This window comes from Mytilus edulis, chromosome 8 (assembly GCF_963676685.1).
Source record: "Mytilus edulis chromosome 8, xbMytEdul2.2, whole genome shotgun sequence".
NCBI classification, from domain to species: Eukaryota; Metazoa; Mollusca; class Bivalvia; order Mytilida; family Mytilidae; genus Mytilus; species Mytilus edulis.
The window spans coordinates 46,042,480-46,058,724 of record NC_092351.1 but is presented as its reverse complement, the minus strand read 5'-3'; the positions used below and the strand labels follow the sequence as shown (position 1 = coordinate 46,058,724).

General features: G+C 32.2%; 2 protein-coding genes across 2 annotated transcripts; one reads left to right on the top strand and one right to left on the bottom strand.

Moving 5' to 3' along the window:
- Nucleotides 1-4,268: 4,268 nt before the first annotated feature.
- LOC139484130 (uncharacterized) lies at nucleotides 4,269-5,510 on the bottom strand. The gene has a single exon (XM_071267856.1). The coding sequence runs from the start codon at nucleotides 5,508-5,510 to the stop codon at nucleotides 4,269-4,271; it is 1,242 nt and encodes a 413-aa protein (XP_071123957.1).
- An 8,985-nt stretch (nucleotides 5,511-14,495) lies between these two features.
- Nucleotides 14,496-15,971, top strand: LOC139484129 (UDP-glucuronosyltransferase 2B15-like). The gene has a single exon (XM_071267855.1). It carries the CDS (start codon nucleotides 14,523-14,525, stop codon nucleotides 15,969-15,971), a length of 1,449 nt encoding a protein of 482 aa, XP_071123956.1. The 5' UTR covers nucleotides 14,496-14,522.
- The last annotated feature ends 274 nt before the right edge of the window (nucleotides 15,972-16,245 follow it).

Genomic DNA, 16,245 nt, shown 5'->3' with positions numbered 1-16,245 from the left:
GGAAAAAAAAAATATCCTGATTTTGAGTAATTTCTCGCAATTTGATTAGCTTATATTGTCCTAATAAATTTCAGTACAATTTGTTATTACGTCAATAGGAATTATCTCCCTTATTTATTACTTCAATTAGGATTATCTCCTTATACCATTGACCTAATAAAAAGAGAATAAAAATTGAGTTGCTTTATAGTCAATTTTCAATTTTTCACAGTTTTAGATTAAACATCTAAAATATATTTGGTTGATAATGTCCTTTTATTGAATTTGAATAAAATACTGTAAATTCAGAAATTATTGCTTGCATTTATTTTTGCGATTTTATCATTTTAGACTTAAATGCGATTTTAATTATTACGATTTTGAGAAAAATCCTGTTTAATTCTAATAAAACATTTCAAAACGCGAGTTTAAATTATTGCGTTTACAACTCTGTCGCATTTTTCGCAATAAGAAAAACCTCGTATAATTTCTGAATTTACAGTAATATATAATGTAACAAAATCAGGATAAATTCGTTACACAGTGTTCAATTGTCCTAATACGGAATTTATCGGATCAATAAAATTCTCGTATTAGGAAAATTGCACACTGTGTAAAAAATAGTGTCCTCACTTAAAAAAATGTCCAATCATTTCAACTGAGAACGATATTTTAGAAACAAATATTACCCAGAAACTTTACGAGCGATTTTTTTAAAATAGACTCTATAAGATGTAAAAGTATCTGAAGATTTATTGTGTATTTGGTCATAATATTTCGTGAAGTTTGTTTTCATTACCTGATGGGTTAAACACAATTAAATGATTGATTGATTGATTGTTGTTTACTTGACGTCCAATGGCTAATAGTTCATGCATGTTCAGGACGAGAACAAGTTAACAATAAATACAATAGGTAAGTCTTGTCATAATAGAGGCCATTTGGGATCATGGTCGAGGAAATTTTGACTGCCACTGGAAAATGAGGGTATATTGGATAGGGACAGAAATTTTGCCTTGCAACAGGCTACCTACGGGCTACGGATCACTCAAAGAGTTGTTACAAGGGTTTTTAACGTACATAAACGTGGTACTCTCTTTACACGAGGCATCGGATGTAACGTCCAAGTTCTGACCGGACTTGACTGCGAACTTCATACACCCCATACAGCCAAACGGACGCCCCACTTTGGCAAGCGTTTTACTGCCGATCGGGAGAAGACCAAGTGACCATATTTCGTTTCCCCAGTCACCCTTTGGGGTAAAAACAAATGTAAATTTTTACGACTTCAATTTGGTTAGAAGATAGCTAAACCTTTTCATGAAATATTTTTCTTGGTGTTTATCTCGTCAGAAAAATAAAATGATTATGAATAATAACATCGTCAAATAAACAATAACATTTATTAATTTTAGTTAAAATGATAGGACAGCATTGTTAGTGGATGCATGTTCACTTGGTCTTAAACGTATATAAAGAATGTAATAAGGTTACAGGGGACATTACGATGTGGATATGTGCTAATATGGAAGTCTATACAGGGTAAATACAGCAAAATCAAAATGGAAGTCTATACAGGGTAAATACAGCAAAATCAAAATGTTTTTTTCTTGCTTATAATTTTGGAACATTTGAAAACAATGAAGATCCCATAATTCTGATTCTATTGAAATATATGACGGGATTGATATTGGTTTCTCGTGGTGATACATGTACAGCATGCGATACGGACTTTGCCATGTATTATTCTATATATAGTATACAGATAAAGTCTCGATATATATGTTGGGCTGATAATGTATGATAAGACACTGAATTGCAGCATGAAACTGAACATTATATCTTATTAGATATTTCAGAAAGTCACATACTTATATAAAGACAATAATAGTGCATTGATTTGACATATCAACGATATAAGGATGAGGCTTAGAAACGGGTAAATGCGAGGCTGTGCCGAGCTATTTTCCCGTTTCGGGCCTCATCCTTATATCGTTGATATGTCAAGTCAATGCACTATTATTGTCTTTATACTGCAATCTAAAAAAACAACATTTTCAATTGTTTTTTCATGCGTTAAGGTTATTTATTTGATTAAAATATTTGCGGAAATCCCCTTTAAAAAGACCTCATATCATGCTCACGGAGAAATTTTCAACACAATGAAATGTACATTTACCTGTTGAAACCCACACTCGATGGTGAACGAAATCATTTGGGTATGGACTAAAATATCAACCAGAGGCATAACAAATTAATGATTTATAGGTTGCAAACAAAAAATATTAATAAAGGAAATATGTTTTTCCAATAATTGCAAAAGAAACAAGATTGAGTCGTTCCACGCATCGTTGTATGCATTGGAAACAAGAACAGATTGAAGAGGTCGTATGAATAATTAGATGTTATTTCGGCAACTTCTATTTAAATATTCATCAGGAAAAGTGATATTGGGTCAGTGACTGTATATGACATAGAAATATACAGTCAACGCATTTTGACTGCTCAAATAGAACGAGTGCAGTATAAATTGAATTAAAATGATTATGACACTATGAATAAAGTTATTCACATATGTGACTAAAACTAAAAAGAAAATCCGTTCAAACATGACTAAATGTAATTATCTTAAAAGACCATGCATGTACTCGTAATATCTAAGAACCTCATTTTTTCTCATCGTTCAAATTTGCAATTCTTAATAACTCTAAATCGTTAAATTTAAACCGTGTTATCCCTTTAATAACGCAAAACTTTTAAATTTCTGTTTTAATACCTTATTTCATAAATTAGACTGATACGATACCTCTAATTTGACATCATGGTCATCTCAGTACCAAAATCTATGACAAACGATACGATTTCAAATTTGAAATTGTCCCCACCTACGTAGCAATATACCAACTTCAGCTGCCTATGGAATACACATTTCCCAACTTATTCGGTATTCAAAAACTTGCAGCTACTACTCAGGCTGAGCAGTAAGTTGAGGAACCATGGGTATGTCAAAGAAATGCTGATCTTTTTTCTATAAAAGTACATCGGAAGGTACCATGACCTTGTTGGTAAGTATTCCGTATCGTCTTGAAGTATAGATTCTGGGTACTGACCTTGATTATCTGAATAACATTTTATAGTATTCTTTTATTTGTTTTTATGAATATCACTTTTTCTGTTGAGTCTGTTTTTGGCGGTATCATAATCCTTTTTACGGGATAAATAAGTACAGGTATCCCCCCGTCATCGTGTCATTGTGCTGTAGTAACTTTTTGTCATATAATTGTTTGTTTCTATAGTTATTAGCCTAAATAAGGATTATTACACAATGCTGACTTTTGTACCCTACTTTTGACAGGTTTGTTTGTTTTGTTCACACATCGGTGTCAATATAATGGAATTTGATGCGACGGACATACTATTGAGAGGTTTAGCAAACTATATAATCAGGTTTAATCCACCATTTTCTGCATAAGAAAATGCCTGTACCAAGTCAGGCAAAGGACAGTTGTTATCCATTCGTTTGATGTGTTTAAGCTTTGATTTTGCCCATTGATTATGTACTTTCCGTTTTGATTTTCCTCGGAGTTCAGTATTTTTGTGATTTTTTTTTCATGAAATGTTCCTGCATTATTTATATTTTACAGTCATACGACCAACACATGTATTTATCGCATTGTATTGAAAATCTCTAAGTAAAATGTAAAGTTTGCATAAAAAGATTTGATTACATTACAGTACAGAAATAAGAGAAAACAAAACTTTAATTTCAGGCTGAAATAATAACGAATAAGGAAAGTATTTTCGGCTTTTTTGTCAAATCACAAATAATCTAGGCATTTGTATCACGGTCAATCCTCAATATAGAGACTATATTTCTATTATTGTTGATTTTACGAAAGTTTGTTATATTATAATTCGTTTCTGTGTGTGTTACATTTTAATGTTGTGTTTTTGTTGTGTCGTATTTCTCTTATATTTGTGACGTTTCCCTCAGTTTTAATGTGTAACCCGGATTTGTTTGTTTTTTTCGATTTATGAATTTCGAATAGCGGTATACTACTGTTGCCTTTAATTACGAAACACTATTCTCAACGATATTGAATATATTGTCCATAAAACACGATGATAGCGTTCATGAAGTTCGTTGGTGGTTTTCTAAACGTTAAAAAGAAAATAAACGGTTTGTATTATAGTTAAATTTTGTTTCTGTTACAATGTTGATACTTTTATTTTATTTTTTTCGCTTTCGTTAACCATTTAAAACCAGTTTGTTAATATAGCACTTTTTTTTATGCTGAAACGTCAAACAAAAATGCAGATGCTTCTTCGTTAGCGACCAGAAGACGATTTCGAAGTTTATCATACTGTAAAACCCATGGACTTTTCAAACCATCGGCATTAGATAATAAGACTCTTTTATCTTGACCATCAGTAGATAAAACCACAACACTGCTATTTTCACGGCTTATGACATACACGAATCCCTGTGCATCAACCGATATACCACAAGGTTCTTTCAGGACTGTCTCGTCCTTAAATGTCCATACCAATTGACCTTCCATATCACTGCAAGTGACAACATTTGTGTCACGGTCGGTGTAATACATTCTTTTGTTGTGAACATCAATATATCCAAACGATAATTCAAATTTGACAATGGTAGATATCTCATAATTATCTAAGCTTATTTTTTGTATGCCCTCTTTGTGAATGTAACATAGTATTGAGCCATCACTGTATGCAACTCCATAGCATGAGTTTTTGGTGGGTATCCGCTTTTGTTCTTCGGGTTTACTTATATCTATAACGTGAATACATTGTACAAATGCGCTAGAAATAGCTAATTTAGATTTGTTATCAATGCATGTTATATCTATACAAGGTATATCATGCGTTTCCGGGATATCAAATAAGTGCTTCCCATCGGAATCAAGAACAACAACGTAGCCATTCGCGTCGGCGTTGGATAGAACTATTTTTCCATCGGACAGAATTTCACACCCTTTAATACATTTGCATTTTGCATCAATTTTAGAAACCAATTTAAGTTTAATATCATTTACCGACTTTATTACTGGTCTTCTTATTCCAACTAGTTGTGCCTGCTTGTCTTTTTGTCTAATGAGAGCAATCGGATATGCATTTTTGTGTTCCTTGACTAAACCGAACTGATGGATGTTATCTACAATTTGATTAATATTTTCTTCAAAATTCAGACTGAATGTGTTTATTTCTAAAAATCCATCTTTAGTTACTGATTGTACAAATGATTCAGTTGAGTCAACTGCAGATGATAATTGCCTCAGGCTTAGGTAAGTTTGAAAATCAGATGCATAACGCTCCAAATCCTTCATTTGTTGCTGTTTCTTTGTTATCTCGGATTTCTTACCGTCAAATGTCTGTAATAATTCATTGATTGCATGCCGTGATTGAGCAGTTCGTTTCGACAGGTTTTGTCTTAAGTCATCTTCAAGCTTATCCAAATGACTCTCTGCTGTCTTCCTCATTGTACTGATCTCTGTCAAAAGCATTTTCTCGTCATCGTTAACTGTTTTCAAATGCAATTTCAGTTGATCTTGAATCTAGTTAATGTTTTCATTTACATTTGTTATGTCTTGTTGTGTTTCTTGAAAATTCGTTGATGATTTCACATTTTTTGTAATTTCACTCAGTGGGACTATATCTTTACATTCGTTATGTTTTTCTATACAATGAAGGCATAGCAGTTGATCGTGTGTCTGGCAAACCAAATGATAAATATCATTATGTTCAGTGCAGATGCTGGTAACATTAGAGGCTTCCTGCTCTAATAATATATGATCTAATATCGGAATTGTTGCATGGCATTTAGATAACCTCGAAAATGTATGAAATTCCAAACATTCACTACAAATAGCCTGGTCACATTCAGAACACCAGTGAGTTGCATGTTTTGTAATATGTCGTTCGTCACATATGTCGCAGGCCTTTTGATTGGTCGACATTCTAAAATAAGTATTTTGTATAAAATCATATAGACAATCAAACACAACGATATAACACGCAATCTTGTATTAAAAAGAATATCTTAAAGTTTTGCATGCATGAAAATGAATCGGTAGATTCAGTTGTGGATCCTAACTAAAATCTTTGTCGCTGGATGTAGAAAACAATTCAAGACCTGCTCGTGTTAGAGAATTAACAATATTTGGCATGCCCGTTTAAAATTATAAATCAGCGTGTTAAAGTGCCCTTTTCATGATTGCATGCACATATTTCGAATTATATTACACATAAATTATTATCGACACATATTATTTCATTCATTGGTTGTTCATCGCAAGCTTATTAAATTTCAAGCTTGTTGTCGAAGGTTACCGGAAGGTGACATTGATAAATAATAAAAAGAGAGAACTTGAAAAGAGTGACAGATAAGTGAATTGAAAGAGCCTTGACATTTGTTTTTTATATTTTCCATGCTTTCCCATTTAAACTATTCTTAAACAGTTGTTAAATGATTTATTGTATTTTTTTTAAATCTGTTATTTCTATTTTTCTCTGTGTACATTTCTTTCATCATGGTTTTCCCCCTTGCATAAGCGCTGTGCGGTGACCAAAGTTGTTCATAACGTGAGGTCTCGTAGTTAAGGTCACTGCAAAAGGGAAAATGTGGGCGAACTAATGTTTGGGAGGTCAATAATTCAATATAAGTACATTTATAAAGATTTTGATAATATAAAAGATTTTCAATAAAAAATATTTCATGTACAACTCTTTTAGAGTAAAACTTAGCCTTTCAAGTATAAAAAAACACGTTCAGTTTTGTTTTATTACAATTTTGAGTTTCATATGACTTTAAACTTTGACTCTGTGTATCGTTAACAGTGTTTGATTTTGGTTACTGAAATTAAATACTAGCTTAATTATCACTAACTGCCCAAACGAAATAATCATATCTTAGGTGTCAAAAAAAAACTATGATTGTACTGAATATATGTGATTGAACACAGGCGATATTCTTCTATTCATTAATTTGACAGTTAAAATAAAGGCGGATAATCAAACTATACATTCGAATGAATTTCAATAAATGTTTTGTGTCAATATAACTTCAGTTTAAAAGATATTACAAAGGATGTTTAAGGTTCAACAGTTTTATAAAATTAAGAGAAGTGTGGTCATTGTTTATACAAAATTACATATTAGGATTTATAATATCTATTATAGTTGTACGGCCTTTTTAATAAATACATAAGATAAGACGCAATGGCTTTCATGAGTATAAACAAATTTTTAACACAAAGTGAAAATTCCTAATCCACATATTTTGCTAAACTATTTTAAAATGAATTTTAAAATATTTGTTGTAATAATCAGACATAAGATTATTTGTTAACACAGACGACATATCGGACAATCAAAACGTACATTTTAAACAATTGTGTTATTTTTGTGTAAAAACATATCGGCAATGAGTACTGCAACAACAGCTTTAAATTATATTGGATATGAATGTTCTTCAACAATTACGGAAAGAACTTTTTTTCTAGTTTTGCTTTGGTTATACATTCTACATTTATTGGCAGGACTTGGTCTCTCCTTGACCCTAAAAATGTATATTTCTTACTTGTAATTGGTCGAAAAAAAATGCTTACATTTTACATACAGGATTTACAAAATTAGCCTTAGAAGTCAAAATCAAGTTAAAAAGTTAAAAACAAGTGATTAATTACCTTTCTTGCGTATTTCTTGTTATCAGAATTATAGTTGTCACGTGATCGAACCTCATATAAGCGGAAATACTTTATAATATAAATGACACTTAAATGTATGCATAAAGATAGCAATATGATGAATCAGAGGTTAAAAGAAGCCAAAAAAATAGTTGAAAGGATTTTTTTGAAATATAGATTTTCACTGGAACGTACCAAAAAGTTACTATTCTTGTAAAATACATGTTTTAAACCGTATGTATAAAAGTAACACGATTCATCCAATAGTTTATATCCTTTAAGGAATTACGTATTTTTAATTACTACATCTGACGGGAGAAAATATAAGTTAATTGTTTGGCTCCTTCAATTTAAAAATAAAAAAGTATAATAATCTACCAAATTAAATTATTAATATGTTTATAAGAAATAAACTGTCTGTCAAATATTTTCCAGTTTTGTCTCATTTACTTGTGCTTTTGAATTAAGGTGCTCCTTATATTAATTTAATCCACAAAATAGGAAAATAAAGTTTTAATTTAAGTTCAAATATGTCGGTTGTAACATTAATAGTTATCAAAGGTACCAGGATTATAATTTAGTACGCCAGACGCGCGTTTCGTCTACATAAGACTCATCAGTGACGCTCATATCAAAATATTTATTAAGCCAAACCATTACAAAGTTGAAGAGCATTGAGGATCCAAAATTCCAAAAAGTTGTGCCATATAATATGTAGTTTTCCCGCACTAAAATATTAAATATAAAATAAGGATGGTATTGAAAGTCGGTCGTGTGTTTTTACTACATTGTAGTTTTGCAATTTCATTGGCTAAAAATAATGGCTCTCATAACACTTATTTGCTTCTCTGTCAGAGGTGGTTCTTTAAATGACCTTGCGTTTTCCGTATTGATTTTGTGTTTTACAAGATTGATTCTTCCCAAGTCAACAACAGAAGAAGCAAACACGTTCTGATTTTCTATCAGCAAAGATTTTCGAAGTCACGTCGTCTGGTGTCCTGTCCAAAAGATCTTGTAAATCTGATTTAAGTCCGTCAGGTTTCTGTTCATTTGAACAAATATCTCCGTCTAGTACGTGGTCAACCTCAGACATTTAGGCTATAGAAGTACCTGGATTTTCCTAGGATCTAGCTTTTCGTTAATTAATCTAACAGGAACTCTTTTGCTTGCTCTAACAAATGTTCTAGCTGTGATGAACAATTAAAGCAACACTGCCACAGTTTTCATCATCACTTTTGAGTAATTGCCTATTGTGCTAACAGTGTTTTGATTAGGTAGATGCTGTTAACCGTGCCCGGAAATGTAGTGTAACGTGTACACATGATAAGTGTTTCTATATCAAATCAGAATGAGTTCGTTACCAGTTTGATACTGGATTTAAAATTTTCTTCTACAAAACATTAAACGAGTAAACTAGGTCATGTTTTTCTCTGACTGTTTATGAAGTCTTTACACTAAATCCATTTGATGTTAGATGTGTACGGATTGATAATTTAGTCTTAGATGCATTATTTGTTTTTAGTTGTTAGTGGCTTTGAAATAGCTGTCAGCTAACTGCAAGTAATCTCAGATCTGTACCTAGTGTCTATTTGCTGTTGGGATGTACAAGTACATGTACCTGGTCACTTCCACTTGTATTTTTGTCCATCTTATGAGTTAACCTTTTCAACTGATTTTAATAGTTCGTTCTTATGTTAGAATGTTATACCACTGTCCCAGGTTAGGGGAGGGTTGGGATCCTGCTAACATGTTTAACCCCGCCACATTATGTATGTATTAACCTGTGCAATGTCAGGAGCCTGTAATTCAGTGGTTATCGTTTGTTTATGTGTTACATATTTGTATTTCGTTTATTTATTTGTACATAATTTGAATTATTTAGTGAAAGAATGAGGCTGACGTCGTACAGAAACTTCTTAGGAAGAAAGATGAGAAGTTAGCAATATCCTTGAACTCTACTTTCCGCTATATAAATGATATTCTCACTAAATAATTCAAAATTCGGTGACTATGTTGAACGCATCTATCCTATCGAACTAGAGATAAAGGATACAACAGATACAGTTAAGTCGGCCTCATACCTTGACTTACAACCAGAAATTGACAATGAGGGTCGGTTGGAAAGAAAACCTTTACGACAAAAGATGATTTGAGCTTTCCAATTGTGAACTTTCCATTTCTAAGTAGCAACATTTCAGCAGCATCTGCATACGGGGTATATATCTCCAAATTGATACGATATTCCCATTTCCTATTATGATTTTCTTAATAGAGGGTTGCTGCTCACAGGGAAGCTAATAGCATTAACTTTTTAAACCAAGAGTTCCAAATGTTGAAGTTGAAATCATCCCTTCGTAAATTTTACGGACGCCATCACGAGTTGGTTCATCGTTACGGAATAACCGTTTCACAAATGATATCGGATATATTTCTTACGTCGTAACTACAATCCCCTTCCCTTTCATGAATATGACCTACCGAATAAGACTATATACCGGATTTGTTATAACATAAGCAACGTGACGGGTGCCACATGTGGAGCAGGATCTGTTTACCTTTCCTGTTTTCATAATATGTTATTTATGATGAATACTAGTATACACATAACAAAAATATGGCTTATGACTTGGGACAGGCACATCTAGAATGTGGCGGGGTTAGATATGATTGTGAACGTTCAAACCTCCCATAACCTGGGGCCTTGTTGTATTAACTCGACATAAGAATAAAATGTACAGATTAATTGTACTAGCTTTCAATCATTTTAAACGCGAAAATATCAGGTTAAAATTAAAAAAATGTAAAAATGATTATGAGTTTTAAAAAAACCGTGTCCCTTCATACATTTCTTAAATTTGTTTCAATCCTGCCTGTTGTGAATTTTGAAAAGACCATTTGCTCATATTTCTGTTAGATATTTGCTTTGTCTTTAAAAATAATACTTTTTGATTCAAATGTAACTCTGCAAAGTTTTCTCCATATTCCTTGTTAATTTTCGCTTTTACTGTTTTGTTTTTGTTTTTTGGTTTTTTAATCAATCTTTAATGATTTCCTGTACATTAGATCAGACCACACGTGTTACAACGGCATATTAACGTACATGTAGATACATGTCATTATTACTATCAACATTTTTTTTGAGGCAGTAAGCTATTTATCTGTTGTCCTTCAAATTTGAACTGTCTTTAAACTAGTACTGTGTCAGGTTTTTGAGTGCGTTAATAATCGCACTGAACGAATCTTTGTCGTCTTTTCAAATACCGTTGAGTATATATTTTTAGTACTAATCTATTTGAATATGTATTTATTTAAACTTTTTCAGGCTCGTTGCATTGTTGTCATGCTCTAAATCAAAAGAATTTATATGTTTTACCTTATGTCAAGTGTGATTCGAAATTCCATCATCTCAGAAATAAAGATTTGGGTCTTCCTCAGAATTCAACTTAGTCGCTTTTCATGTTTATTCATACTCGTCTGGTAAAATTCCAAAGTTATGTCTTTACGAGGTATTTTGGTGTCAAACTGTCTTAGCTAAAATAAGAAGACACTCAACACGACGGGTGCCACACATGGAGCAGGATCTATTTATCCTTCCGGAACACCTGAGATCACCCCCGTTTTTGGTGGGGTTCGTGTTGCTTAGTCTTTAGTTTTCCATGTTGTGCCTTTTGTACTATTATTTGTCTGTTTGTTTCTTTGGCGTTTAAATAAAAAGACGTCCTCGTGGAGAACGTTCTGTACAAAAAATTGCAGATTTCTATATCCCAGTGGATTTTTTTTTATTAAGAAATTAAAAAACAGAAAATCTGTTATCCAACCAAAACATTATCAATTAGGAAACTTGTTTATGTACGGACAAGAGATAATTGTAGGTTTTTTTCAGGTTTCTAAATACTGTTATCGTATCTAAATTCAAGTAATATAAAAAAAAAACGCATGCATAAAATATTTCAAATAATTCATTGTTGTACAACATAAATAGATCCATAACTAATACATTTCGCCTGTCGAAGTCTTGCGACGTTAAGTAAATTGACATCTACAGTTTGTCTACTTAATTGTGTGTCTCTTTTGTCTTTTGGAAAGTCTCCTTGCCCAAGTGCTTCCATTTACTTTGTTCCTTAGACCTTCTTCATACTTGCTTGATAGTAACCCCATTATGATATCCATCAGTAATAGAATTTCACTTAGGTATACTAGTTTGTTAATTTTGATTGTATAGTCACAGTTTTTAAGTCTTTCCACTTTACCATTGTGACTGGCTTTCGATTGTTTTTGCTATAACTTATGATGTCAGGGAATGGTCAATATATCCAAGTTCACCTTTACAATCACCTTATATGAGATATAAGGTCTTTGAACTATGGTTCAATAATTATTGTTCCATGTAACCTAATAATGAACTGTTGTCAGAAATTTTAGTGGTAAGTCTTAATTCTGAATCGGTTATGTTGTATGTATGTTGGTTTTGGAGAATTTGATTATTTTTTATTATTTGATGGGGAATAGAAAAATCAAATGCATTTATAATTTGTCTCGTTTATGACTATTTTTTTCCTCTCCGTTTTACATTCAGCGTCATAACATTACTACATACAAAATCAATAATCATTGGTATACTTTTTTTTAAATTTGGTCAAATTGATAATTGCACTGAACGTTCAATTGTTTTGGTACGTACATTCATTTCGTAATTTGATTGATTCCGACTGTTTTTCCTGGTTTATATGAACTGTTCTTATATAAACCTCAGGCCAACGCACTGGTCGAAGTCCTTGCGGCATTCGACATAATATAATACAGGAAATGTAAATATTGTAACTTACTTATCAACATCTTGATGTCGGTTGTTTTAATGTCTTTAGTATACGTAATGTGTTAAAGTACAAGGAAAGGAAAAAGGTATGCAACTTTTAGCCAGTATTTATTGGAAAATACAATAACTCCATCAGTTAAAGTTATTTAATGTGAATGTAGCTTTCGTGTTTAGCCAGGCTAACTTCGATCAACAGAACATAAAAAATATAAGATTCTCATTCGAATGTTTAATTTGAAATAACAAAATAAAGTTTAACAGGGATCAGTTTGAATAAAAAACCATAAAGAAGTCGGGACATACTAAGTCCTTCGTTTGTTCTATTAACTATATACACGTTCAGAATACCGAGTGATCTGGCATTTGTGAAAATTGGTAGTTTTACAAATAGTGCATTCAAAATAAAATAAAATGTTTATCTTTTAAATGGTCAATCTTACAAGAATTTGCAATTTAGTCAAATATTTAGCTCACCTACTTCAAAGAGTCTAGTGAGCTTTTCTGGTCACTTGTCTCACATCGTCAGTATTTTGTTAACTTTTTATAAAAATTCAGGTTTTGTCAATGTAGCTTGATTTTTGTTTTCAAGATTATAATCAATCCTACGGTAGAGAAAATGTATTCAGGTAGAAATGTATATTTGGGTATTTATTTACTCTTAAACGATTTCTTTTCTTTTTACAATGTTTGATATAGTAACTTGAAAATAATAATTCAACAAGAAAAACTTTACACATCATAATAATCAAAATTGCATTTCTACAAAGGAATAACACGGTCAAGGTTGGTAGACAAGGCCTTATCGGAATTATTGCCCTTGAATGACGGATTCTTCATGTTCCTTATTATCTAGAAAACTATGAAACAATAATAAGAAATATGCAAATGATTCAAATTTCTGGAACTATTGGTCGAGTCTGCGCAGGCGTTGTTTCCGTTAATTCACAATTTTGACAACGTTTTCGCTTATTTGTCCATGATATGAAGATTAGTAATATTAAGATCAAAATTTAAGTAGCACAGAATAATCTTCAAAATATAATCGATATATAGGTAAACATAGACAAACTTATTATTGTTTAAGACTGTGTTCAAATTTACTTAACAAATTAAAGCTTGGTGTCTTTAATGATGATAATTCCGATGGTATCACCAACAAAATGGTCGGCTTTGGAGTGTTGACATTAAATATCATTAATTGGATCCTTTCCTGTAAATATTACGTTGATACACAGTTGAATTTCTAGAAATAATAAGGTATTTCTATCCCTAGATATAAATTGCATAGGCCGCTCTATATATTTATTCTTGATTTTGAGTTCCATTTATTTCTATTCGGGAGCCACTGGTGATATATATGTTGATAAAACGCTCATCAAATTAAAAGTTTGATATCGTTGATGAGTCTTACGTATTTGCTTTTTTTCTGGAAAACTCTAATATTTAAATAAAAAGTCCGCATTGTCGAAATTGCAAATGAAAAACTTTTGTGTTTGAACGTGATGTCACTATCTATCAACAATCTGTATTAGGTCTGTTGATTTGTTTTTTCCGGGTTTGACCTTCTACTCATATAGGTCCTCAAGTATGTATACTATTCTAAGATTTAATAATTTTTGTACCATTCCTGATAAACGAAGGTTCCGAAAACACTTCTATTAAGTTCCCGTTTCCTACCCAGCAATTTGACTATTTGAAGACAGTAAGAATCCGAGGTTTCCTGAAGAAAAAAAAACATATGTGCAAAAGACAGTCCAAATATATCAAGGGATAATTAAGCTCAAAAGTAAAAAGAAAAGTCAGTTTCATTTATTTTCAGGTTGCATTGTACTAGTTTATGATGTTTTCTAATGTCGATCCAATCTGCTTTTTTTGCCTTTTAATCAAAGATCTATAGGTATAATTTGTTGTTTAACATTTTTTTCAGAAAAATGTTCGCAAGTATTTTGTATCTAGTAAGCATCCTTCTGTGTCACGTCATTAGCGAAACTGATGCCAAGAAAATATTATTCCTGATGGCTCAATCAAAAAGTCACATGTTTCCAGCAATACCTGTTGCGGAGGAGATGGAAAAATTAAACCACACAACTACTTTTGTGGTTGCAGCTAGAATGAAAGAGGCGTTGTCATCTGAAGGCATACTACTTTCACACTCTATCACTTCAGAAAGTTTTGATAAATATTATTACGAGGACATAATTCGGGTTACACTTGAGAAAATGGCACAAGGTTCAAAAATTGTATCACAGGTGAAATGGTTACAAGGAACTAACGCTCTCTGTCATGAATTTATGAATGATAAGAAATTGATAGACGAATTGAAAGAACAGAAATTTGATATTGCTGTTATAGACTATGCACCTGTTCTTTGTTTCACTATAATGGCTTATAAACTAGATCTGCCATTTGTCTCTTTTGGAGCCTTCATAGATCCAACCTTAAATCGAGTTCCATTAAACCCAGCTTTCACGCCAACATTTTTTTCTGCATTCAATGACAATATGACATTCTTGGAGAGAGTATGGAATACGCTGCGATATATTTTTTTAATTGCTAGACCTGCAGCTCCAACGTTAGCGAACTTGGCAGGCAGGTATGTACCAGAAAAACCAGCCATCTCTAATCAAGAAGCAAAACAAAAAGCTATGCTTTATATACATGACAGTGACATTCTATTTGATTATCCGCAACCGTTCCCACCAAATGTTATACTCTGTGGCGGTCTTGCTGCACATCCGTCGAAAAAGGTATCAAAGCATCTCGACACATTTGCATCTTTAAACAAAGGCTTGGTAGTTGTTTCTTTTGGCAGTATTTTCAAAACATTTCCGAATAAAACTTTCGGGAAAATGATTGAATCTTTCAAACAAATATCTGAGCTTAACTTTGTTATTCGACAAGGAGATAAGGAAGAAATAACGGACAATATTTTGAGACTTCCTTGGATCCCACAGAACGATTTATTAGGTCATCCCCGTACAGTTTTGTTTATAACACATTGTGGGAGGAGTGGAAGTATGGAGGCTATCTACCACGGAATCCCTGTTATAACGTTTCCATTAAGTATTGACCAACCTTACAATGCGGCCGTTATGGAAGACAAAGGTTATGGTATTAAGATGGATTTACATGATTTTTCTACTGAGGAATTAATTGCCAATATTAAACAAGTAGCTTTTACCGACAAATACAAGCGTAATATTAAGCAAGCATCGGAAATATTTCACAGTCGCCCACAAACTCCTGCAGAAAGAGCAGCGTATTATATTGATTTAGTTGCCAAGCATGGTGATAAACATTTTCGACACTTTGGGCTAGATATGCCATGGTATTCGTTTTATCTTGTTGATGTTATATGCTTTCTTTTGCTAACAAACATAAGCTCCGTTGTCGTAATGTATTTATCGTTTATGAAATGCAGATATTATTTGTCGAACAGAGCTATTAAGCAAAAAAAAGAATAAAAGAACAATAGAAATATACAGATTGCTTGTTTTCAAATGAGTATGAATTATCACTTATTCGACACGATGGATAAATGCATTTATATATGGTTTTATGTTATATGTGTGCTGTTGAATGACTTGTAAAATTTGACGTATACCTGTTATCTTATTCTATTTAGTCAAGTATATAATCGAAATGCCCTTTTTGATATCATATAAAATGGACATCAAGCAATCTACGTGAGGGAATGTTATTATTAAACATGTTTGTGTTTCTGTATTTTTTATACGG

Coding starts and splice junctions, on each gene's coding strand:
- LOC139484129 (XM_071267855.1), top strand. CDS start 14,523: ATGGCTCAATCAAAAAGTCACATGTTTCCAGCAATACCTGTTGCGGAG.
- LOC139484130 (XM_071267856.1), bottom strand. CDS start 5,510: ATGCTTTTGACAGAGATCAGTACAATGAGGAAGACAGCAGAGAGTCAT.